This window comes from Anabas testudineus, chromosome 24, assembly GCF_900324465.2.
Source record: "Anabas testudineus chromosome 24, fAnaTes1.2, whole genome shotgun sequence".
Taxonomy (NCBI): domain Eukaryota; kingdom Metazoa; phylum Chordata; class Actinopteri; order Anabantiformes; family Anabantidae; genus Anabas; species Anabas testudineus.
In genome coordinates, this window is record NC_046632.1 from 12,911,574 (window position 1) to 12,938,673 (window position 27,100).

Below are 27,100 nucleotides of genomic sequence, written 5' to 3' on the forward strand. Positions count from 1 at the left end.
GCTCCCCGTCCTCCAGACCAGCGCCGACACTCCGCCTGTCCCCCTGACACACGCCGCACCACCATGAAGAGGCAAAACGTGAGGACGCTCGCCCTCATCGTCTGCACCTTCACATATCTGATCGTCGGCGCGGCGATCTTCGACGCGCTGGAGTCGCAGAAGGAAACGAGCCAGAGGAGGGAGCTGGACCAGAGGAAAGTGGAGCTGCTCAAGACGTTCAACTTGTCCAGGGAGGACTTTGACGAGCTGGAGAAGGTGGTGCTGCAGCTGAAGCCGCACAAAGCCGGGGTGCAGTGGAAATTCGCCGGCTCCTTTTACTTCGCCATCTCCGTGATCACGACCATAGGTAAGAGAGCAACACGGAGATCATCTCTGGGAAGTTTGACTTCAATGCTGCACTGTGACTAAAAGTTCAAGTGCGTGCATGTAAACCTTTAATTGTGAAATATTTGTATTTTAAAATGACCCTTAAATATCAATCCTGGAGCCAATAGTAGGTTTATAGCAGTGACACCATTAAGACTACAACAGGTGGGTCAACTATTAAGAATATGTAGTGATGAAGCGACTTAGATATTGATTTATTAGATATTTTCCTACATAAAAGTAACAATTCTGCAATAAACAGTACTGCAACTGCTGCATTACATGAGCAATGCTGCACTGAAACAAGCATTATGAGCTTTAAAGTGTGCTCAAATATCAAAACTAATAGTATCAAAGTGTTTTACTACTGTATTTTATATTATTGTGTTACTGCTACTGATGCATTAATGTGTATGTGGTTTACTGTAGTATTGTGCTGTTAAAGTGGTGTCTGGTGGGTCATTTATTGTAATTTTATAACTATGGTATGGTATAATACTGAATTGTATTTAATAAAATTATCATTTGCTTGGAGCTTAAAGTCTGAATCTGCAGAGACATGAATAAGTCTAGTTTGTCAGCTTAATAGTGGAATAAAAAGTATGATTCAGAAATGTTATTCACCTCAAGAGTATTTTAAAATATGTTCCTAAAACAAAATCAAAAGTATCCATTATAAAATCTTGTTCTAATTATAATGATTAGTGTGTACATCACATGTTATTGGTACTCAAAGCGCTTTATACTGATTCTCATTCAACGATTCACACACACTCACAGAGCGATGGGGGCAACTTGCAGTTCACTGCAGGACACTTATATGTCAACATATGACAGGATGAGCCTGATTAGAGGATGACCCAACCCCAACCCCACCCTGCTTCTGGGGGTCAAAATGCTTTATATTTATCTTAAACTAAAGCTACATGTAGGGGAATAGGTAAAGTACAGGCACCTTCAACCAACATCCTCTTCTTCAATAGCCAAGCACCAATAGCCAGTGTTATTATATGTATACTATGAAACTAAAATGACTTTTAAAACACAATAAATAAGATAGACACACACAGCAAGCTCAGTACTGACAACCACATACATATTCTATGGAATATTTTTCATTAGGCAAAACGAGTTGGTAGAGGAGAGATGTTTTACACTGAACACAAAGAAAATTGTTCCACAAACACATTGTCATCAGAGCTTTTTATACCGGAGCGTTTTATTAAATTGCAGCGTTAAAACGGGTCGCCTTGAAGTCAATCTGCAGCAGCCAAGCGAAGGACTCTTAAGGACAAATGACTGTTAACGTGAAATTCGGCTGCTCGTAATGAAAGGTTGTCATTAGAAAAGATGCTGCAGGAAAATTAAGTTGTGACACATTCATGTTCCTCTTCTTTTGTGCTCTTACTCATTATTCCCACTCCTAAAGGCCCCTGTACCATCACAACTCTTGCAGCTCTTTGCTTACTGTATTACACAGCTTTCAAAATCAGCTTGTTTGCTTTAGGGATTTTATTGCCACTGTGACTTCACTGAGCTGTTTGGACGACACACTACACGCAATTACAACTCCAACTTAATTTAACCCCCATTCGGATAGGAATAACATTACATTAGGAGGTGGGGAATAAAATATTCACTGTGATCCTTAGTAATTAAACTCATTGTAAGAATCACAGAATTACAAGAAAGAGTTAGAATAAGACATTCAGCTGTCCGAGCCAAAAGACAATACAAGTATGTGCAGCTGGCTTTATAATAGTCTATTTTATGAGTTTATTATGATGGGGGCTTGCTCTCCTGATGGCTTTAATTATTTTCTGCCATTGTGTTGCTTCTCATATAAAGTAGGTCTCAATATATTAATGCGATTTGGCACTTTTGCTTCCTCCTTTAATATCAGTAAAAGCTGACAAACAAAAAAATACAAAAATGTTGCTTAAAGTTGAATAAAAAGAACGAGAGGACCAGTTAATTAGTAAATAGCTAATTCCAACTGTATTACTATAATATATATACCATAAATGACTGGTCTTTCTCAGGACAATGGTATACTGAACATTTCTTCTTTAGCAGATAAAGATACTAAAAGTCAGTGTATGTACTTATTAATATTAGTTACAGTGCATCGATCTATAATTTGCTAATATAGCCAACATACTGGTAATAGCAGACAAAGTAAGGCTGTAGTAATAATGATGAATAATGACACACCCAGCAGCTTATTGCTCAAATGTTTGTTATTTATAAGCAAAGGAACAGCGCTATTTCTTCTTGGAAAAGATATACAGTCTCGCTTTAGCATCTCCTTTTAATCTCTTTAGTAGCTGCCTTTATCACCATCTCCTATCTGATCCTCTGCACGCACTTAGAGACGAGGGGACAGTTGTCAGCAGCGACCTTTGACTTGTAAGCCTATCAGATGCAGGCAGCTAATTGCACTCTAACTCAACCCCAGGTGTCTGTAACTGTATTCTGTAATTGTGAGACCAGAGGCAGCTTCAAACACAGTGATTGGTATTTCAGCCTGCCATTAAGAATTAATGACAACACCAGACCCTCAATGTTCCATTGGTCTCCTGGCACACACTGTTACACTGTAGATACTGTACTGTATGAGTGCTGGGTGCTCAAGTTGATGTGAAACAGTGTTCTCTGTCATGAGGAAAGGAGGAACTGAGTCACACTTGACATAGATACTTTGAAACACATCGTTTATAGCCTGTCAATTCGGAGAAAATAAAAAATATCATGGAAAGCTATGGCTTAATCTACACTTCAACCCCCATTTGTAGACTGCACAACTCCACAAAGATCTGGGCAGATCATGCTCTACTAAATGTGTAACCTTAGTGAAGAAGGGAGGAGCACTCGTAATCAGTCGCCACTTTCAACCGAAGAAAGTAGAGGTGGAGGACAGGGTGTCCATTTACTCACCAACTGTGGAGGGTGAATTATGAAGCCATGCAAGACAAAATACAAGAGGCAAATAAATGAGCGAGAAAGGACGTTGTGAACCGGGTCTGATAAAAGTCTGGGGATATGATCTGTGTTCCCTTGTGGCTACCAACAAAATCATCCACCCTCTGCCCTCACCTACCTCCGGGGGTAATTGCCTCATCATTATAACATCATTGTATGCAACTGTAGCCCTCACTACATGCGCTGCAGTTCATGATAGTCCAAACTGTGTTGATGACAAGCACCCAACACAAGTTGTTGGATTTCTTGTTTTTCATGGACACGTGCTTTGTGTATTTTAACTTATGTTGACACAGAGTCTTTGTGTAACATGCAATATGATGTCACAGCATGTTTACACAAGCTAAATTAAAGGATCAGATCACTCAAATTACACACATGGGCATGCACAGAAGCAACAGTGACTTAAGATTTGGGCATTAGAAATAAAACAAAAAAGCAGCACTGCATAATTAAACTAATATAAAACAATTTACCATGCTACAATCTACTGTAACACAGCTTTTTGACTATGTGCAAGTCTATCAGCTCACTTTCTGCAAAAGAAATAGTCTATAAAAAGCTGTTGTTCATTATACAGGTTATAATTTTTAGACCATTGTTGCTTTTAAATAAGTTTTTAAATCTTTTAGCTTTAAACTAGAACGTTAATGTTTTTGCCTTCTCAGCAAATCTAGTCATCTGAAGTTGCACAGAATGAATCTTGTAACAAATGCACTTTGACTTCTGATCTTTTGTCTAACATCTAATCTCTGAAGTCATTAACCTTCCTTGTGGACTCATAAACAAAACATTTTTTCTTTCAACAGGACCCTTTAAAGTCACCATGTGGTTGCAGTTAGAAAAAACATTCCTTCAAAATCACATGCTTTGCTTGGATTTTTATTATTGTGAATCACCTCTTGTTAAATCGTTTTTGTTCGAAGATCATTTGGCTCTTTGCCTCTTGCTGATTTACTAGACGTGAGCTAAGTGTTTTCATAGACGACCTCATGAATCTGTATTCTGTGGAAGAGAGAGAAACCCAAAACAAATGCTGTTGGTACATGCACTGTGTATGAATTGCTAAAATCCCAAATGATAACATCCAGTCAGGGTTAAAGCCTTGGGCTGGTTAGTCTCCAAGCACCACTCTTCCATCACATTAACAGTGGCTTGAATCAGAGCAGAAGCCCTTCCAGCTCTGATTTAGTTGCTCCATCACCACCGCTACATCAGTTGTCGATTCACCAGGCAAGTGTGGAAGCACATTGGTCTTTTAATATGTACTGTAGCAGGCTGGTGCTGAAAAAGCGCAGACATCCTCTGCAACTCCCCTGGGTCGTTGAATCGAATGTTTCTATAAGTGGATTGACTGTGAATAAAATATCTGATCATTTTTCTATTTCCACTGCTGACATGGACTTTGATTTGGCAGCAGACATGAATCCATTTCCAGCTGTTGCATAGATACAGGGCTCGTGCTGAATTATTAATACTAATTACTTACATTAGTATCATCATTATTATTCAGTTAGCTTAAGAGGTTAGTGCACTAAGTGGTTGGTAGCACAAGGGCCATAACTCTCACTGGCTGTTCCACATTGTCACCTTTCATTAGGAGATGGATATTTGTCATAGGAGATCCTGTTAGCACTAGAATGACAACAAGTGACTGATAAAATGACAGTTCTAATAAACAAATAGCTTTTATTCCAACATATTTATTCCAACTTCAATAACTTCAATAAGTATATGTCCTACCCTAATTCTCCATACATACCTTAACTTATCCTTGTAAGGATTTGTAAGGAGTATTTATATATAGTAGTATTTTTATTACATAGTTTGGTTCTGGCACCAAACGCACTTGGTTAAAAATGCTATGTTATCCATAATGTGGGGTTTAAATTTTTATCTACTGTTATTAAAAACTGAAAACTAATTGACCAATGTAGTACTTCCTTTTCAGTTCTCTTTAAAGCTCCACTCACCCCCAGTCTTTGGTCTAATTCAGCAGATTAGTGAGCCTCGGATGCAATAGATGGAGTGGGCGTGACTGGTTGCTCTGTGGGTGTACAGATGCAAAACTGAAGCCTGTTTGACCTTTTGGGAATGTTTTGGTAGTAAAAGTCTCAACAGAGTGTCTCTCAACAGACAATATGGTCGTTTTAATATTAAAAACACATTAGGATGTTGAGTAGAAGGTGGAAATGTTGCAAAGGTTTGCTCCGAGTTTGCTCCACAGATATTCACATTATCTCATCATTTTCATAGAAAGCTCCAGTACCACTCACAATTGGGTGCAATTTGAGCGGGAAGCAATCTGAGTGGAGCGTTGAGCGATAATAAGCAGAGTGGCCTGATGCAGCTTTTGGCGAGGAGCGGAAATTCTTGCCGCTCCTTGCAGTTTTATGTTTCTTGCAAATGTTACAGTACAAATTAGCAGTATGAAAATGTAATTACTTAGAATGAAAGTAGGCAGTTAAGTTGCCATTAAGAGTGATCGCATTAAACTACATGAAGTTATTTCTTAGTTTTTCCATGCAAACTGTCTGCTTTGCCACTGGAACTGGTGTTTTTCATATCAGGATTACTCTTACAGTGGCAATTGTAAACCATCAGTGTGCAAAATTGCTGAGAAATTGTCGAAATGGTTCAAACTGCCTATTTACAGTGAATAAGTTCAGTTTACAGCTTAATTGAATTGGGGGGTGAATTGATCCAGGCCTCGCTGGGGTGCTGCTGCTGCTGTTTTAAGTGATTTCAGGGATAAGGTAACTGGAACTCTCTCTGGTGCTTGCATAAAAGGGCCCTAAAAGAGAGTAAATTACCTTATGTAACCCAGTGTCGTGCTCTGCAGTGATGCACTGCCCCACTCGCTCATCACAGAAACACTGAGATGTTGTCAGAAAAAATCAGGCTTTTTCTAACATGACATTATATTTTTGATATTACACAACATCTTCACACAAAGTTTCAGTCTCCCAAAGTTTTCACATATCCACATTTAGTTGTCTTGTCTTTTGCCAAACAATAAGCTGAACTCGAAGTAAGAGGTTTAATTATTGGTCACGTTCTCTCTGGAAGGAGCTTGGACTGGGACAGTAGTTCTCAATATTTTTTTATCTTTAAAATTATGTGAACTCACAACCTGGCATGAAAGAAACCAAAGAAAGTGAAGTGAAGAAATGAAAAATGTTTTATTATTAAAAAAAAAAATGCTCTTGCTTGACCCTCGGGAGTTGCTGAACGTGGCTGTGTGATCAAATTAAATGCCTGATTTAAGATGATGTAGCAGCAAGACCCGTCGAGCTCTGCTTTCATCTTGTTTCAACAGAGCAGACTTCAAACTCTATACCAGTTTGAATGGTGTTGATAAGCCAAGTAAAACCAGAGTTTTGATAAATAGTTCACATGCGTTAAATTGTGGAAATCAGGACGTATCTAGCGTTGCCTTTTCCCGAAGATTTTCGTCACAGTGGTTCCTGACTTTTTTGTCACAGTGACAGTAATAAACCCACAATTAATGTTGTGTAACAGTCACGGATAAAAACATGCTTCACATTGGAATCAAAACATCGGCCTCCGGTGGGAAAGTCCTGGATTTTCTGACCCATCCATTCACCCTGACCTCCTCCCTACAGGAACTTTCTGTCTCTATCACCACGTCATCTAACTTTCTCCCTTGCATGTGTCATTACTACTATGACCACTAGACTTTTTCCGAACTCTAACATGTTATTGTTATTCGTAATACTCTGCCGGCTCAAATTCATAATGCTTAGATTTTCAGCATTTAATGCACATAATCAAGCCCTTTACCCTGTGCAGTCTGCAGAGGGGAACACAGAAACATCCCCAGCTATTATTGGCTGAGAGAGCTCGTTGCTGCTCTGAAGGAGTAACGTCTGAGAAAGTTGATAGAAGCGACTCTCATTGCCGCTGCTGCTCCGTTCACATGACCAGCCAGTGTTTACCTACTGTATGTCTGCTTTATGCTCCGCTGCCTCAATGGAAATTTGTGTGCTCGCCTGACTCACTAAACAAAACACGACTGTATTTATTAGACTTCATAATCCAGAGGGGGCTGACTGGAGTTTAACCAAATAAAATAGTACACAGTAGTGAGATCTGAATCTCTTTAACTTGAAGTTTCCTACTGATTCTGTTCCAGAGTATAAATATACACCACACCACGTCTAAAGACTCAGCTGTACTATGCCAGACTCACTCCCATGAGGTTTATTTGATCAGAAATGTGAACTCTCTTCCCTATTTTTTTCCCTTAATAGAAGAATGCCTATAATCTCATGTCCTGGAATATTGAATTATGTGCCTCTTTCACAATCCAGAGCTTTTAGTGAGGGTTGGACTCTCGATTAATGTCCTAATCCTTCCAATGGAAATTTGAGATTAACTGAGATGTGTCCCAGCTCTCCAGACACTAAATATGTGTTACAACTCCATCAACACTGTAACTGTGTAGAGGAAATATACTGCCCGAGTTACATGACGATGAGCAATTTGTGAAATTGTATAAATCTGGTGTTATTATAATTGTAAATGTAATTACAAAAGAGATCAAAGCTGACAACACATTAGTAGACTTCAAATGTGGTCTATAATTTCCCTACCCTCTCTGTGCAATCCCCAACAGATCCCTTTAAAGTTAGGCCCGCTGTATGTTAGTGGCATTATCACAGTGTTGATTTAGTTTAGAATATCATCAGACATCTGCTTTAGCATGCATTGAATAATATTAACACAATACTGTATTTGCATGTTTGTGTGAATTTCTAGCATTATTTAAAAAACAATGTGCTCGCCCGAACTCATCAAAGCCCCTACGATTGATCAATGACAAAGGCCATTAGTCCTTAGAGGCACAAAGGGAAAATTGGATATGTAATATGACCCTTTGTGTAAAGCAGATTCACAAAGCTGTCACGGTGCTGTCTCTTGAATAAGGCTGTGTCACTGTGATGCTCCTCTTGTGACCTGAAAAGGAAAGGTATTGGAAACTTGTTCAGTGTGCAGACAGTTGGGATAGAATTCCAGGAACAATGCTGGTAATAACGCTGTGACTATTGTGGCTCTGTGGTTTTGCAGCGGCATATGCCATGGAAAGAAAGGCTTGGCAGGGATACGCTGTGTTTATAGGCTGCTTCTCATCTATTTGAGGTGTTTTTTATTTGATTGTATAAATGGAAATGTCCACCGGTTCCACTTGCTTGTCTCGTTCAGCATTCCCATCATCACCCTTCCTGAGGTTTTCTTCTCACTTACTATCACTTGCCACCTCACATTTTAACAAAGTTAAAATTATTTCCGAGTATCGCAGCACTCCAGCTCCAATTACTTGTTACGAATAACATGGTCTCGTCCATGTCTATGAATTGCTTTCTTTTTATGGTTATCTCTGCCATCTAAAACATCCTCTCTTCCTGTTATGACATCTGAAACAACCACTCATTCATATTCACCACTTCTGTTGAGCCATGATGTTTAGCTTGGTAATGTCTAAGGCTTTTACTGTTTGACACTGTATTTTTCACATTTATTAACAAAATGATTTGCAGGGACTAACACGCATGACCAACAAAATCAAGTAATATTTCATCTCACCACAACTAGACAGATTTAGAATTATTTTTTAGTTTTACCTATGTGTTATAAATATTCATAACAGTGAATAGTTATGTGAAATCCATGATGGAGATAATTTTACATACTGATAAAGTGAAAACCAAATGCTGTCTACAATTCTCTTGCATTTGTTTTATTCATGGACAAATACAATAATGGCCCTCACTCATGACTATGTTACTTAGCTTTGTTGACGGCATCTCCTTGCCAGCGTATTTGCTTCCAAGCAGCAGGCATTTGCATTTTTTGCTAAATATCATCAAAATCTAATCCTGATTTGAAAATGAAAAGCTCAGATTTAGTCTCCCAGAATTAATAATGAAACTAATCTCACATTATCCAGAGATGCCGAAGGAGAAACTGACACAAAAGCATCTAGATATTTTCCTCAATGGTTGTTAAGATCCCACACCAGAGAACAGTTTTGATGTTAATGAGAAATTCACACTAAAAAGCTCATTATGTGTACATTAGTATACGTGTGGTGTGCAAATGTGTGTCCTTGTATGTTTTGCTGTTTTAATGCTCTCCAAGTCCTTTCCATAAACGTTAGAAATGCTGTGCAACACAGGTGAGTAGAAACACTTATACATACAAACATCCTAATGGACCAAAATAAATAAAAATGTGAATACTGATACGTACAGAAAAACATGTGTCCAATATATATCCTACAATATCTGTACAAAAACATCAAAAGAACTAGTTCAACTTCATTAAAAACGCCAAACGAAGCTCTCTGTAGATTGCATTGCAGGTCCTAAAAACAGAAATCACAACTAGCTCCTAGCCGCTATAAAAAGCGAGCACACAGCCAGTCACACGACCACACCAGAGAAATTCTTCCTACACGTCATGAAACACAGCTTTTACACACATTTCAATCAGATGGAAGGGGGGTTTATACCAGCCAGCTGAGTCATGATTTTGCAAAGCACCGAGCTGCCTCCCTGGGGCCTAGAGGTGGTGGAGCTTCAGTAGCCTGTGAGCGTACATGTGTCAAACAGAAAAAAAAATATTTCCACATAAAGCATCGTAAGATCCTCAGCAGTTTGGAAGGTGTCTAAACACTGAGGTGAGGAGCTAATGAGTTTATGGTTAACAGAAAAAATGGAGAGCTTTCATTGCTGTCCTTATCATAACAACCTGAAGTGATTTTCTCACAACTCACTGGCTCCTGACGCCTCCGACTTGCCCTGCATCCAGAAATGGGGATTGTGTTGAATGCTTTGGTAACCGTGGCGCTGAATTAGCTTCACACTAATTGAACTGGCTACGAGCTGCAATGATTCGGCCAACAGTGCCAAGCGAGTGTAGCGCGTCTGGCTTGTACACCGTCTCCCAGTGGAATTTGTTTTCCTATTTGTTTCCAGCATCTGCTTAATCTCTCGAACAAGCCAACCTGGATGAAGTGGACTGTCACACACTGGGGCGTAATGATAATAACAATAACAGTGATAGGTGAGCTGTGTTTACCCCTCAGGGCTGTGATCGGAGTGCAATCTTATGAGTACACATTTAATATCTTTACACAAAACCAAAGTGCAGTGTGACAACCTTGGGCTAAAACAACAGGCTGCTAACCTATTGTCTCTGGAATAATCCCAATATCACATCTGTCAGAGGTAATGTGCCTGCTCCCCATTCACATGCTGATGCGCGGTGGTGGAAAACAGCGCCAGGGTATTTTTCTGTTTGTGGCAATTTATATCAGTTGAATCTGATTGGTCAGAGATGTATTTATAGGCTTTAAAGGCTTTTAACTGTGCTGGTGACACCAATAACAACAGTGTACTGAGTGCTGCAGTGAGATGCTTTTCTTTGGCTTTCTCGTGTCTTTTATTTGTTCCACATTGTTTCCAGTGGTAAAATCCTTTCACACAGGGCAATTTGAGAAACCAAAAATATCTAAATTGAGATATGCAAAAGGAAGTGATGCTGTAAGTCTATTACTTCATATATCAGTGAGGCGATGAGGAAAATTACAAAGAAGATAAGAAAGAAAAGTCTGTAGGCTCATCAGAGGATTTAAAATGTCTTGTTATTTTATCATAGCTGACTTTGAGATATAGGATTCACATTGCAATTAATCTACTGGAAATGTGCAGTCACATGTAATGAGGCTTTGAGTACAAGTTCAAGCATTAAGACACCTGTCAGCCAGCTCGTCTCCTCATTAATCTAAGACTCCTCCTGTGTATTATTATTCCATAATTTCACCTGGTCCTGTGTGTGAGAACCCATGCTTTCCAAACATCTTCCTGTAGGACTTTTTAAATCACCTTTGCTCTCTCTTTCCACTGAAAATGGATTATGTTTCACCTGACTTTTAGTGTGATTAGTCAGCAAAGCCATAAACGCCTCTGCCTTGTGACATGGTCAGTCAACATGGAAAGCACAACTTTACCTACCGTTAACCATATCATGTCCGCTATGGCCAGCAGAGAGAAGATCTTTTCAAATGTTGGCATTACAAACAAATTTTAGGATTAGTTAGGATTGTTGGAGCATTATTTGTCTGTTGACAATGTTGCAGGGAAGACGAAGAAACCATTCTTCTTCATGACTATGAGCATACTGTTGATTTGTATCTATGTATAGTAGAAACTGCCTCATCACTCATCACTTTCCGGCATTGGTCCATTACATCCTTTATTCCTGTAAACTACAGATTACTTAGTGGAGATAAACTAAGTATAGAACACTTAAAAATGAAATACTGTTTTGGGGTTACTGCATATTTTTCCTATGTGTTGGTCCAATGCGACTGATTAAGGCTCTGAGTAATCCTATACTTGTTTTTATTACACTACACTAATGAGGCAGTGCTTCCAGCTTTTGACGCTTTCCAAACACAGACCAGGGAGTTTCTTTGAATTCCTTCTTTGGTGCTGAAATAAAAATACATCACCAAAAAGACATGTGCACAGCTTGTCAATGAATTTACAGGCTATGACACATTAAAAAGTAATGGCTAGTAAAACCTATAGTCTTTGGTTACTGTGCACTGTGTGGGTCAATAAGAAAGACTTGTCATACAGCACGAGAGACGTATGACAGTCAAACAGACAGAATTGACATCATGATCATCTTATCGAGATGGGTTTTAGCACGTTTTGTTTTGTTTAGTTAATTTAAGGCACATTCTTCCTGTGTCAACATTGAGTTGAGCAGTGGAACAGTCTGGTCTTCTGGTTTCTAATAAATTTCAAGCTGGAACATTAACTGACTTTGGTGATTTCTTGCAGCTTTAGCTCTGACATGATGATGCTGATGAGATGGGTTAATCACATTGTGCACACATTCCTGACGCCTCACTATATATAAATGGTTTGTTTAGAATAAAGAGGGTACATAGTCCTTAAAGCAATGTAAAAATATTCATGCAATAAATAATTTAGTATAGTTTTCATAGTAATTTAAAACAGCCACAGATGGATTTTGAGGTAGTGTGTGATCCAGGTCTGTAAGATGAACCTGCAGGCTGAGCAGAGTTGGAGCTGATGCTCTGCTCCCTGTCTGTCCGCTCCTGCCATATGGGCAGCCTGAGGCAGTGGTTACCTCATGGAGGAGACAAGGAGACCTGACACACAGCGAAACCTGGATGGTTACTGGGGTTTGGACAAAGTTATGACACACTATTATTTCATTAGGAATGTATCCACATGTCACAGTGCAGGCTAAAGGGGTGCAGAAATAGCTTTCACAGGCAGTTTATTTATCTCTTACCATGTATGTACAACATTTCACTCAAGGAACTGCATAGGAGCCAGCACAGAAAACATTATAAATAAGCTTCAATCGAGGCACTGAGTGAATGTTGTGAATGACAGACGCTGTTATGAAATAGCACTAAGGCAAATGTTCAGACTGCTCTGTAAGTTTTGCTCTAGAAGATTAAAATAGTCAAAATATAAACAAGAACGAATATTTTTTTCAGTAGTGAGGAGAAGTAAGAGCAGCAGGCAGTGCTGTTTGGGGTTCATATAACACCTTAATAAGATCCATTACTCCATTTAATTGCATCTGGTCATTAAGCCAGGTGCCAGGATTAATCTTGTGCGTCACATAACAAGACATTTGATAGTTTTACAATATGGCAATAGACCCAGTCAGACAGCTCAGCCACGACGTTGATGGGCACTTATGTCTCCAGGAGAAAGCCATTATCGAAGGACCACACACACTCCTATCTGTGTGAGAGCGTTGATGTGTGTGCTGTGTGTTGTAAAGCGCCCACACAAACGTCCATGTGGACTTTTGTTTGGATAACTCCTTGTCAGATCCCATTTTCTGTCCTCTGAAACATCAGCTGGGCAACAGAATGGCAACAGTATAGTATAGCATCAGCCTAGATTTAACTATGTTTTCTTGCCTTATTTAACTTCAAATAAAAACAAAAGCTAAAGAAATATTTCAGATAATCCAGGAACTGAAAGACTGGCACTTTTCCCATATGTGTTGCTTTTTTCCATTCAAATCTTTTGTGTAACAGGCTGTGGATGTTTCATCGTGCCGCTTCCTCCCATTTAATACATATTATCTTCCTTTCTGCTGTGTAAACTGATCTCTGTGTGTTATGTGCCATGCTACGCTGCCTCGATCATCTTTGCCAGTGCATGTCGATTTAGGAAAGCATCTGCTCCCTGTGAGCAGCTGAACAGGCCGAACAGCGGTCAGACGGTGAACGAATATATCAGTAGAATCAGGTGACAGAAGCGGGTGACTGTGGTGCACACGGATCCTTGGAAAAGAGGAGGGGGTGATGAAAAGAGTCAGAACTGGTAATAAAGCAAATTTAAGAATGACGATAGTCAATAGTTTCAGGAGCAAGACAGCAAAACAAGCAGCAGCAATTTCTGAGCATTCAGTTGAATAAAACATCAGCCTGCTGCAGTCCAATTTACCAGAAACCACAAGGCAGGCGTGAAATAACCATGTCACATTATAGCAGGCTGGTCACGTATGTTGCATATCAGTGACGTCAAACATTTAGTTTCGCACATACTGCACAGAGAGATCCACTGCAATGAAAAACAGCCACATAATGTTGTTTATGTTCTACAGAATCAGCTGCCACTTCATAACAAAAACAAAACAAAAACAAAACACTATTTGCAGTTCAGATGAATCAAAGGCAGTTAATAGTGAGCGAATTTTAGCTGTCTTCTGATTCACACTTGGCCCAGTTTCTAGCCTAGATGTAAGTGTGTCTCTGCTTTTTATATATTCCACAGAAGATGATTCTCATCACCCTTACTGCCACCATCAGCAGTGGCATCTGTGACTAATTATGCATAGTGTAGTCTAAAGTCTGGGCCTCTGCTTTCCAGCCTTTCTATCTGATGTTCTTTGACTACAATTATATAAAAGTGTTTAGGATAGTTCCATATTAGGTCTGTTTGACCATGTTTGCATTTCTACTTGCACCAGAAGTGGCAGAACTTGGACTGTCTGTACCCTATTAGACCATTTCACCATTTATCATTTACTTCAAGACTTTCGTTTCATTTCTTGGCTATTTATGTTTCAACCATTTAGCCACTGCTGTTAACATTTTTGTGTTTTGCAGTTTTAAGCAATATATTTAGTTGTCTATTTCAACAATGCATTCTCAGATGTTGTCATTGTTTAACTGAAAATGGTTATCCATTACTTTATAAAGCTATTCGAAGTCTTTCTTCATTACTTCTAGAGAACCATTTCAATCATTAAGCCGCTATTGTTGTCTAATGTAATGTAAATTTGATCCATTGTTTTAAGCTAAGTACAAAACATAGAAACATTTATGCATCACTCTTATCCAGAAGACTGACTACTGAGGAGTCCCAGGTATTTAAACTCTGGAGAGTCATTAACACCTTTCTGGTCTGTCCTGTTTGTCTTATTAGGGTCACATGTGTCAAGTCTAGTTTGATGTAGACAACTTCCTTCACTCCGCTTTTAATCCATCAGTCTTTTTTGGCCAGTGTGTGTACACTAATGTCCTCAAAGGAGTGTTCGTTGTCCTTCAGATGCAGATGGACCGCTGAGTCTTGCCCTAAGGAGTTGGCTTTCCTGTGTTTCACCATGCACTTGAAGTAGTTGTTCTGCAACATGTCTGTGCATTCGCTAAAGTGTGTTTAATGCACTGCTCGTCTGGGTGTTTTATTTTTCCCTGGTTGCTTAAACAAAGCTTTTTCCTTCACCGAGGTAGAGGTTTTATATATATAAAACCTTTCTACAACCAATGTGAAGTCTCTGGTTGCAGGCAGGGCCAGCTGCAGAAACATGCTCTGAGATGTTTTTGGCTTATGTACCAGGTAGGCAGTTCTTTTTAACCAAGACTGGACAACATCTTTAACTCCAGTATTCAGCTGCTGTAACACATGAGGGGATTAAATGCCCCTACACACCATCTGTCACTAGAAGCCTTTCAGATGAGCTGTGAAACATCTTCAAGAACCTAAAACAAATCCGTGTGCCACCACAGAGTGCTTTTGGAGAGTAGCCATCCACTGTATTTTAACCATTCATCACTTTTAAATGTTAACATGGAACGCAAAAGAGGTCCAGAGGACTGGTACAGGGTGCTCTGCGATAAAGACATAAACCAATACCAAGAAATAACTGTAAGTAAGCAGCACTGTCTCAGCGCGTTCTCTGCAATGGTGCAAAGAGCAGCATTCAGAAAAAATAAACGTGATTACTGTAAAATAGGTATAAAACACAGCTATGTAAAAGGAGATCAGTTGTGACTTCTTCTGCTTGCTAAGTACAGTACCTACACTCAAATGTCGTGTTCAGCTACGATTGACTTAAAACAATTCTTTACGTACACCATGCTTATAACATCTACTCAAAATTCAGATTTCAGCTTCATATTACACAATACGTCCTCTCTTTCTCTCTACTCCTTCTCTTTTCATGCCCACACAGCCACACTTATAAAGCAGATAACCCAAATGGAGCACTTGAAACAGATACGCCTGATTTTTGAGTTGACCTCTTAAAAGCCTAGAAAGAAATCCCAACTCGGAGTTCCCACATTAGCAAAGACTACAAATTAAAGACTTCCTACCATACAGTATAAAATTAGGATGGAAAGATTTAAATGTGTGTCAGCTTTTCTAATCGATTCTTTATATAAGTTCAAGTTATGTATTCAGAATCTGCTTCCCTGCTACATTTCATCTCAGTTCCTTCCTCCTCCTCCTCCCTGCTCCACAGCTGTGTACAGTATCTGTGTATGTGAACCCCACTTTAATCCAGCTGTGTTGTGAGTTTTAAAAACAAGTCCGTATCAACTGTGTATCAGGTACATAAATCACGTGATTTATTTAATTAGCCAAACCTCCTAGAGATCTCACTCTCTGCTTGGAATGCCTTGCTGACTGACCTCATGGAAAAGTACAGCCTGCCAAGGTTTCCTCTCATATCCCCTAAAAAGGAACCTACGGAGTACGTTTGGAAATAGACCCTGATAGGGATTTTTTTTCTTTCACTGTGAAAGCAAACCATAAGACTTGGATGGTAGGACACACATAGACTCAGACTGGTGCTTTAAATCGGGGATGCAATGCTTCAGCAGATAGCGTGTGAATGCTGTGGGTGTATCGCACCATGATGAGAGAGTTTTACTACAAGACAGGTAAATTCAGGGCACTGACAGCCCAGTCGCAGCGCTCTGATCTAACTCCTGGTCGCTTTGGTCTTCAGGCTTGTGATTTTTTAGTGTTTGGGCCTCAGGTGTGTGCTGTATGAGACGGGACGCACATGCTCCCAGGCCCACACAGGGGTAACTGAGTTAAAGTGAACCCAGACAGACTCTTTGCCAATGTGCTGTCTCCTCTGGCATTACATCACATTGCTAGTGTTGAATACATCCTGTATCCCCCACGTTCTCTCTCTTGTACTGGCAGAACAGGCACATTGAAATGAGGGTTTGATTAGAGAAATTATTCTTACTACTTTACAGCCTAGTGACAAGAACAGCAGGGTAATGTACACGCTGACATCCATCATTACAAGTATTGAATCTTATTAAGTATATGCATGCACATGCTGATCCAGGTTAAAAGGCCAATATACTTTACAGTATATAGCATAAATAACCTTTTTCTCTCTTTCACCCACTCACACACCAATGGCAATGAACCACCAGCCTCTATAGAGTTTGATTTAATCACGTTGTTATCCAACTAACACTTAAGTTGAGACAGCACAGAATCCAAGTCAAGACCAACTTAACCGTGAACTTTGACGTTTCATCAAACTCATTAGCTTCCACTGATGATAACAAGTTGATGCTCTTGCATTTGCACTTATATTTCACACGGTGTGTTGGAGCCGTTTTGATATTAAAGGATATATTCACAATTTTTCATGTCTGCTTTAAAACATTTGTTAGCTTCAGTGGAAGGAAATAAAAGGAGAGAATATCGTTATAAACAACTTTGGAGGAATCGTTTTTCACTTGTTGGCCCACATGACCATTTTTTTATGTTGTCTATTGAGTGTTTATTGAATACATTTTTCACAGATGCAGAACTGGGGATTTTTGCCCACATCACTTGCTATTAATAAAATGTGTTTTAGTGTGGAGTGTTGTTTTAAGACACACTTGATAAATCATAAACCTATTATTTAGTTCACAAGTAGGAGTTGTTTCAGAAGGAACTTACAACTCAACTGCTTTGTCGGTGCTTAGCTAAAACTACTGTTGCCTCAGGATGCCGATCAGATTGTAGCTGACACTTTTACAGATCAAATGAATCAGTGAAATATAACATGTTATTTGTACACTAAGTGCTTTCCCAGATTATTGATATTCGAGCACATGATATCACCTCTGTTTACATTTTTGTAACAAGGACCTTCAGTGTTTATGGGACCAATGGGTTATGTCTTAATGCCTATGAAGAGTCATGTTTCTCATTTGCTTCTTTGCATTTGCATAAAGTCAAACATATTCATGTTTGATCGCTCCCTTCTTTTGCATCACCGGTACATCGCCTGATATACCATGATGATTTGCATGTCAAATCACTGGTGTTGCATAGACAACAGGTAAACGCTCCATTTCGCATCACGTTCAGTGGATTTTTGTTGTTACAGGGAGGAGGTTGTGGTGGATTGTCGTGTCAACATATGTTTGCACCCTGTCTCTTATAAACAGTGAACACTGGTTTGTTCCTACAGGAGCACAATATTTTTCTACATTTAAACTGCAAAATGTAACCATAGAATTGCATTTTGTCATTTATGTTGGAGAACTTATGAGATCTGACAGTCCCATGCACTGACTAATAATAGAAAACTGTATTTTCTATATGTTGCTTCTCAATATTTACCTCATTCCCCCTGCATCAGTGCTGCTCTTCTGAATAATACTGCACTGATGAAAAAGCTTAGTTTCTAATCCATAAATCACTAAAAATAAATGAAGCTTTGGTGCTTGTATTTTCTAGATTGATGCTTGCACTCACTGAGTCTAGATATCGATATTTTTTCTAAGATAACGTATTCCTAGAATTCTTTGCTTTGATATTCAGACATTACGCAGCAGCTGTCATCGAGCCCTTGTGGGTCAAAAGCTGGACGGTGTAATGGAGGGAGGTGGAGGAGCCAGAGCTGTGTTTGAGTGCCTGGATAAACAATCAAGGGGTCATCTAGAGTTTGAGGTGTCTGTGATGAAGAATTGATGGGGGTCTGTGAGTCCATGTTTTAGATCGATCTGTGGGAAAACCGGAATCATCATTAACCTTTGCTCTAACATTATTGGGTGTCACCCATGGACATGCTTGATGTGGACAAGTGAACAGGAGTTACAGTTTGTTGGGTTGTGTAATGATATATTTGGCCAGACACAGCCGGAGATGAAAGTGAGCTGTGGCGAAGGCATGCTGGGAAGCAGAGTAGGCTTCTGGTCAAAGACATGCCTGTGCCAAACAGATGACACGATCTTTGTTTATTTACACAGACGTACAGAACATTCCTCCATCTACGCAGCATTTTGAGGGTGGTGTAAACGCAGATAAGAGTTACGTCACAGTGAGCTGGCTGATCCGGCCACCTGCCGGTTGAAGAACTAGGTTTCCCATATAAGGCTTAATATTGTGATTGTGTCAAACACCTCACCACACTTCCGCTTTGCAGAAGGAATTGGTTTAATGACCCCTACAGTTGCACATGTCGTCTTTGAGGAGGTGAAAATTATGGGTACTCACAAACAAATTACAAATGAGCCACTGGCGACTGTGAAAAGCTTTTATTGAACATTTGCATCCTTTACATTGAAGCATTGTTTTGAAAGAATCCTGTGAATCACTTTTAGGAAACGATCTGGCCATGTTGGCTCCAAATTCACAATTAAATAGTGTGTAAACAGTTTAAAAGTTTTATAATGTTACCTTCATACTGTAAGATAAATACATTTAAACCTCATATGCTGTGTTTTTATGGTTGTATCATTACAGTAGATCAAAATGAATCGCAAAAACAGAACAATAAGAGAATGTGGGTTATGCACAGATAGACAGACATAAACAGACCTTTATCCAGATAGCAGCATGAGAAGTTAAAAGTAATGCTTTAATTACACTTTTACAATTATTCAAAGACGACAGAATCCAGTTGGCTCCTGTTTTCACCTTTGCCTCTGAGTGAAATCCTGCACCACACACACACTGATGAGTGTGTTATACAGAATTGCACTGGCTGGGCTTCGGGGTGTTGAGATGTCTGAGGTCGTTATCAGTTACCACTGACTTCCAGAGAAAGCAGCCCTGCCACCAACATTTCTCTTACAGAGTCTGCATGTCATGAAGTTTCTGTGTGAGTTTCCAACCTGTTAGGTGTACAACAACATCATCATCATCATCATGTTTCATAACTAAATTTTTAATCCCACAGGTGTACACACCATCTGTACTTGTGCATATGAAAGCATATATATTCTCTTTGCGGTCTTCTACTTTGCATGTTGTGGACATTTAACAGAGATATTTTAGCCATGCATCTCTTTCACCAGTGTCTGCTTTTGACAAATTCCCTGATACATTAGCCCCTGTTAAATGCACCACCTCTTTGAGAATGCTTGCCCATTATACGAGGTGATGTACTTGATAAATAGGTTGTGCTTCTCAGCTTGTTAATGAGAACAAATTGTGCCTGGTAATCAATGAAAATTTAATTGAGTGACACAGAACTGGAAGCCCAAACAGCCACATTATGCCATTCTTTGATGTATTTTCAAGCCCAATTTTATCCCCACCTAATTAATCAGTATAATGAAGACTTTAGTTGCTGTGGGTGATGTGAATGATGTTGTGTTTTAGGCAGGGGAAGAAACAGTAATGTTTGTGGTGACATGTTTAGAGACAAATGTGCAATCACAGGACTGAAAAGTGAAATAGTAGGCAGCACCAGAGATATTATCTGCATCACTACAAATCAGAAGATGTATCATTTAGAAAATCAGAGTTAGGGTTAATATGCCACAGCACTGAATAAAGCTGCGCATCCATCTGCTAAAATTACAGGATTACAATTTGTGAAATGAAAGAGAGGGTAAAAAAAACTGTTAGGGGCATGACTGAAGTCTTGAAACTGAAAATATTCATATTAGAAACTTGTTTAGAAACTGCAAAATATCAGAAATCCATACTTCTCCTCTGTATAAGATGGTTTGTTTTGAAGCATTTAAACAAGGTCCAACCTGCTCGAGCGGCATTATCTTAAATGCTTGGCTCTAAATGACGATTCAGTAATGAGCAGCAGCACCGAGAATGGAACGAGAGTTTAGGCTCTGCTGACATTCATAACCCTCCGTTGCTTGTTAGTTTTTCCCGATAAGTATTTTAAAGGGTGTTATCACATCTCAGTGTTATGCAATTTTCATATTTTCTTTCACAAGATAATTACACAGATTAGGTTATGAGACAATAAGCCCTAGGCTGCTGTAACTCAGCGAAACTGCTTTTATATGTTGCAACTGTCCTTACACAAATTGAGAATATTAGCTACAGCCATTTTAGAGCGAATTACTATTTCTTAGGAAAAGAGTGGTAGCCTGTAATTTCCCAGATGTCTCTTTTCTGCCATCTATTCATATGATATGTGAAATAGTTGTAGCTATTTTTTCATTTTGAGACTGCTATTTTGAATTACACGCTTCAGACTCAAATAATGCAAGTGCACGAGCGTGGTGTCTGATGTCAATCAAACTGCTGTGGTTTTTATAAGAGTGATGAGGCTGCACTTTTCCTCTGCCAGTGGCAATGACTGTAATCCATGTAAACAGATCGAGTGGCCCTGGCGGCTTTCCCCAGCGTGCCTGAACAAGCTGTGGAGATGTCCTGTCTCATGATAACTTTGTCACTGTTGGGGGAGAGACTTTGAGAGGAGGGGGGAGAATGAGCCTGTCACACAGGCCTCTTAACTCTCTCACATGGCGGCAGGACTGCTGGACCTGTCACCTCCAGCTCCTTCTTCTTCTGTTGATGGGCGCCGCTGTCACTCTGGTCGTCTCCACGTCTCGATAAGATGCTCCCTGCTGCTGACAGCTCCTGACAGGCTGCAGCTCAGCCTTTGTGCTCACCTGAGCACACTGTCCTGTTATCTCTCACTAGTGAATGCTTAATAAATATATTTACCTTTTATCACTGTCTTAAATAGGATATAACACAATATTTCAAAAGATAGACATCAAGAAGACATCAACACATACTGTATATTGTTGAAACACATAAAAGTAATTATAAATAAACTAAACTAAATTGAACTATCCATTGGTATATTTGTTCAAATAAATACCAAAAGTACTAAATAAGTAGTTTAAATAACTAATTTTAGCTTCACAGATTTTTAGTTAACCACTTCAGTAATATATAAACAAAAAAATACATATTTGCCCAAAGTTTAACCAACCACTCACAGGAGATTCAAGATTCAACTCATAGTGTCATAGTGCAAGTGCAGAACCAGCCACAAACATCTGCGGAGCTGCAAAGTTACCACTACTTCCTCTGCCACAGATTCCCATATTAGATGATTGCGTTTACTGCAACACTCGGGTTAAAAACTGGAAAGACTGTGGGAATACAACCAGCAAATCTAAAGCTGGGAAGTACTGGACACCAGCATCATGTTTAAGATCATCAACTGCCAATAAATCTCTGGTAAAATGAACTGTTTATAATAAATCGACCATTATTCAGAACAGCGTACCCATCAGTCATCTGTCTGCCACTAGAAAATGGGGTACATATGGTAAGATAAGACTAAAAATGGCAGCGCTGCTAAGAAACGAACCTGACCTGTCCATGTTTGGTGGACAGGTCAGGTTTTTCCTTCCATAAAGAGATTCATCAGATGTAATGATCTCATTTTGGCTACACAACTGGGAAAGCTTTGAACAGACTTGACAGACAAATGGCTCGACCGCACGAATCAGTGTGACAATAAAACCAGAGCCCAAAGAATTAAATCAACCCCCGGAGTTATTACATTCAATCAATCTTTTCCATGTGTTGATCCAATTTGTATCAGGCCTCATCTTTCAGCTCCTGTCTGCAACAAGGTCCACACGTAGGGAGAATATTTCAGGTGGTTATGGTGTTGCATGCGAGGGCAGCGCACCAGTGGGACAATAGATGTGAGAAGATGACATAATGAGACAAAAGGCTGACAATTAACCTGCAATGTGCCTGAAGGGGGGATCACATCCAGCCTGAAATTCATGAGCTCCACTGTGTCAGTGCATGAAGATTCACATGACATTAGCTGGTGGTGAGGACCCGCTAATAAGTGGTCTTTACAGTAAGTGCACGTCACAGACAGTGAGTTCATATAGTAAGTAGATAATAAGCCATTGTTTAATGGAGACTAAATTAATAGAACTTATCTGATCTTTGACATGACAATCTGTGACATCAAGTTGCCAAATTAAACCTAAGTTTCATTAGGATTTTTTTTTTTTTCAGTGTCACTGTTCATAAAACTCGGTGGTACCAACATAAAACAAGAAGAGTCTGGATCTTTGCAGTACAAAGAGAGATTTTATTACATAAACAAAATAACGACCAATATTTGTAACCGACCCTGTGGTGTCCATTTTACTTGATGTGGAAAATGTAGAAGACTAATTAGTTGCAAATATACTCATTAGCTAAAGCCACTCTGCAGAGACCAATTGTCAATGAATTATTCAAGCTCTCTCTCCCATATGCGACATCAATACTTGTCCATTCCCGCCACACGGCTATGCATTCTCATCTCCAATTGCATTCTGCCGCTGTGAAATGAAGAGTGTTTGAATTTATCAGAGGTGCTGTTCAAAGAATACAAATCAGTTACGAACTGTATATCTGTCTGCTCCAGGTTGCAGCCTTCTCCTCTCAGACTCCTGTCCTCTGCACTGTAGATTTAATTAGTTCTGCCCCAGTAACCCTGCTTCTTTCTCCCTTTTTCCCTCAGGATATGGCCATGCAGCCCCCAGCACAGACATAGGGAAGGTGTTCTGCATGCTCTACGCCCTTCTCGGCATCCCTCTAACTTTGGTCATGTTCCAGAGCGTCGGTGAGCGGATCAACACCTTCGTTAGGTACCTGCTCCATCGCCTGAAGAAGTGCCTTGGCATGAGGCGCACGGAGGTCTCCATGGTCAACATGGTGACCATCGGTTTTATATCCTGCATGAGCACATTGTGTGTGGGGGCACTGGCCTTCTCTCACTTTGAGGGATGGAGCTTCTTTCATGCCTATTACTACTGCTTTATCACGCTCACCACCATTGGCTTCGGGGACTATGTGGCGCTGCAGAATGAGCACGCTCTGCAGACGAAGCCAGAGTACGTGGCCTTCTGCTTCATCTACATCCTGACCGGTCTGGCTGTGATTGGAGCCTTCCTCAACTTAGCAGTGCTGCGCTTCATGACCATGAACACTGAGGACGAGAAGAGGGATGCAGAGCAGAGGGCGCTCCTCGCTCATAACGGTCAGGCAGGTGGACACATCCACTGCTCTATAGACCCGGCCTCCTCCTCCTCCACGCCCTCAGGCTGTGGCGGAGGGAGCGCAGTCGGAGGTAGTGGAGGAGGAGCAGCGAGCCGAGGTCTGCGCAATGTTTACGCAGAGGTGTTGCACTTTCAGTCCATGTGCTCCTGCCTTTGGTACAAGAGTAGAGAGAAGCTGCAATATTCCATACCCATGATCATCCCACGTGACCTCTCCACCTCGGACACCTACATGGAGCAGGGAGAGGCGTTTTCCAACCCCCTCCACTCTAACGGCTGTGTGTGCAGCCTGCAGCGTCACTCGGGCATCAGCTCAGTGTCCACTGGTCTGCAGAGCATCAACACCTACAGAAGACTGAATAAACGTAGAAGCTCCATCTAAAACAGGAGGACTTCATGCTTGGAGAGGGAGGGCCTTGTTACTAGTACTGTGGACATCAGGGGGACAAACCTCCAGTCCTTTAGAGGCACCGTACTCCTGATGTTTGGTTCTTTCTGGCACTGAAGACTGTCCAGACCCCATTCATGTGTTTAACTTCCATTAGCTAAGCACAAACCATTTAGGACTAACATCATGACTGATGTCACTGAGAAATAGCACTAATAGTTGTTTAAAACCCGCTCATAACACAAACTCTGGAACTGTTTCTGTTAGAAGACAGGAAGAAAAATGTGTAGCTTTCTTAGCACCTGTGAATTCAAATATTAAATATTATACTGAATTCAGTTGTTTCTTTGTTAATTTGACAGAATTTAATTTAATATACAGTAAAAAAGGGATATAACTAAAGTGTGACAGATGTTTGAAAAACATAGGGGTTTATTAACTGTATATAATGCCCCAATAATAAATGTTTTATTAAATAATCTTAGGTCCACTTTTTCCAAAAAAAAAAGAAACTTTCCATAAGGAATCTTTGCTTGTTATACTACCAAATGTGTATATATTTGGACACTCCACTTGTAGGTGTTACTGAGGGAAAGCTTATTTTTTCAGTGAAAGTTTTCAAGAGAATAATCTCAGTGTCTTCTCTTGTGGATCTGTAACTACAGTTCAGGTTCAAGCCAAACTTTCTGACGTGCTTTATGTATTTTGCTTCCATTAGAAGAGACACATTGCAGGCATTTAAACAACAGTTTTGACTGAGAATGAACAAGCAGGCGCGGCTGAAGAATGGGACACGTGTGGTCGTGGGGATCAAGCCCTGTGACGGTGTCTCTAGCCACTAGGCCTCTCTGCTGCTCCTGTCAGACCTCACTGTATCTTGTACAAACTGCTATGAATTTCTATTTCATAGTTGTTGTTTTCTGCATTAGCAATTTTACATACTTGTTGCTTGTCATATAGCACAACTATATTCTTATCTGTTTAACTTAAAGCATGTAAACTCACCTGTACATACTATAAAGTCATATCTTATTCACTGCTGCACCTTAGAAGGTTATTGTATATGCTTTAGGGTGGTGGAATTCAGTCCACTATTTTTTAATTGAATCACTTTATGTTTTGTTATGTGAATGACACGTGCTGTTTCTTCCGTTAATAGTCTGAGAAATTTGCATTAATACTGTGTTGTGGGTGATTCAGAAAAATATCAGCACACCTCACTCATACTCTCTTTGAGTATGCACCTCATGCACTTATAGGGGCATGTTTGCTCCTGCCCCAAAACAACACACTTGATTCAGCCAACTGAGGTCTTTATGCAGTGTCTACTTTTGTCCTCCCAAGGAGTTTTCTTACATTATTTTATCTTATTTTTGTTTTGCTATGTCTCAGTGTGTTACTCATATAAAATTAATTTCAGTCACATGTTCATCTTTTCAGCTGCAATATGCCCGTTACTGTTGTTCAGCATCTCGCAATAACTAATAGAGGGACTGCAGTTGACTGTGTGTGTGTGTGGCTATACATTTAAAGTATGTTTTCATTATCATAATAAAATATAATTTAATTGAAGATACAGGCTTATTCAGTGTTTATTTAGAAATATGTGAAATATATGTGCATGGTAATTTTCCCCTCGTTGATCACATCTCTTCTGAGGTATCAAACAATATATATTAGTATAAATGTTCCCCTGAGGACATGAACAAGCATATTGATTCACATATTCACTCAATATAAACATGTACAATGTAATTTTTGCAAGTCAATATTTCTAAATCCAATGATCCAATGATAATTTATAGTTAACTAGTTAACTAACTTAGTTACTGATACCAGATACTGGATACCGCTCCTCGTATTGTGGAGACATAATCAAAGAAAGCAAACGTTTTATTCATCTGAAGCAAAGTCTACATATATACCTGTATAAAGACAATACACAGACAAAGTTTTAGTTGACACAGGAATAATCTGGTGCTATATTCATGGACTGTGTCTACCGCTCCCCTGCTTTAAGTATTAAAGGACTCTGTTTTTGTCACCTCACTATGCATGGGAAAGTGCAGAAATGAAAAAACAAATATATAAATATATGGATTCACTGTATATTAAACTGTATCACCACTGCTTTTGTCCCATCCAGTGCCTCATTACGCCACCAGAGGTAAAATAAGGCAATGCCGTGATACAGTATCTACAGTAGGTGATGAGGTAAGTTTCCTCATCCTGTCATGATGTGTGTTGTATAACTATCACAGCTTTATAGCTGCAAACCATAAATTCTTCTCTTACACGTCAGAGGAAAAAGTTCCCAGATGATCTGCTGACATCTCAGTGTCCTTCATTACAGTTTATCATTCACTCTGTGAGACCTGACCTGTTGCAGCCCTCTGCAGGTCACCAGTCACACAGCATTTCTCTACAGCTCTTTACATCACCTGTCACTCTGATGTCAGCGGCTTTAGAGCTGTGTACTGCACTGCGGAAATGTTAGTACGACAGCATCAAACTTTTCTTATTTAGTGTTCTTGCGTCCCCTGGTTGTTCTTACATAAAAGTATTAAGATCAGTATTATATCACATGCAGAGAGCACAGACATGCAGCGCTGGACAGTGGCCTGCCACATGAGAAGCACCAAATCTGAACAATGACACGCACAAGTTTTCCTGCTGTTCTTACAGTATCCAAACATGAAAAGACGGCTCCTGCATCTTAGCTTATTGAATAAATGTCCTGC

At 39.8% G+C, this 27,100-nt stretch overlaps 1 protein-coding gene across 1 annotated transcript; it reads left to right on the plus strand.

The window, feature by feature from the left end:
• kcnk3a (potassium channel, subfamily K, member 3a) lies at positions 1-25,862 on the plus strand. Its single transcript, XM_026340842.1, has 2 exons — positions 1-346; positions 23,434-25,862. The coding sequence occupies exons 1-2, from the start codon at positions 64-66 to the stop codon at positions 24,351-24,353; spliced, it is 1,203 nt and encodes a 400-aa protein (XP_026196627.1). The 5' UTR covers positions 1-63; the 3' UTR covers positions 24,354-25,862.
• The last annotated feature ends 1,238 nt before the right edge of the window (positions 25,863-27,100 follow it).

Bases quoted from the DNA above. Each gene is read 5' to 3' on its own strand.
- kcnk3a (XM_026340842.1), top strand. From the start codon at position 64: ATGAAGAGGCAAAACGTGAGGACGCTCGCCCTCATCGTCTGCACCTTC. The intron at 347-23,433 runs GTAAGAGAGCAA...TTTTTCCCTCAG, and splicing joins CTCCGTGATCACGACCATAG to GATATGGCCATGCAGCCCCC.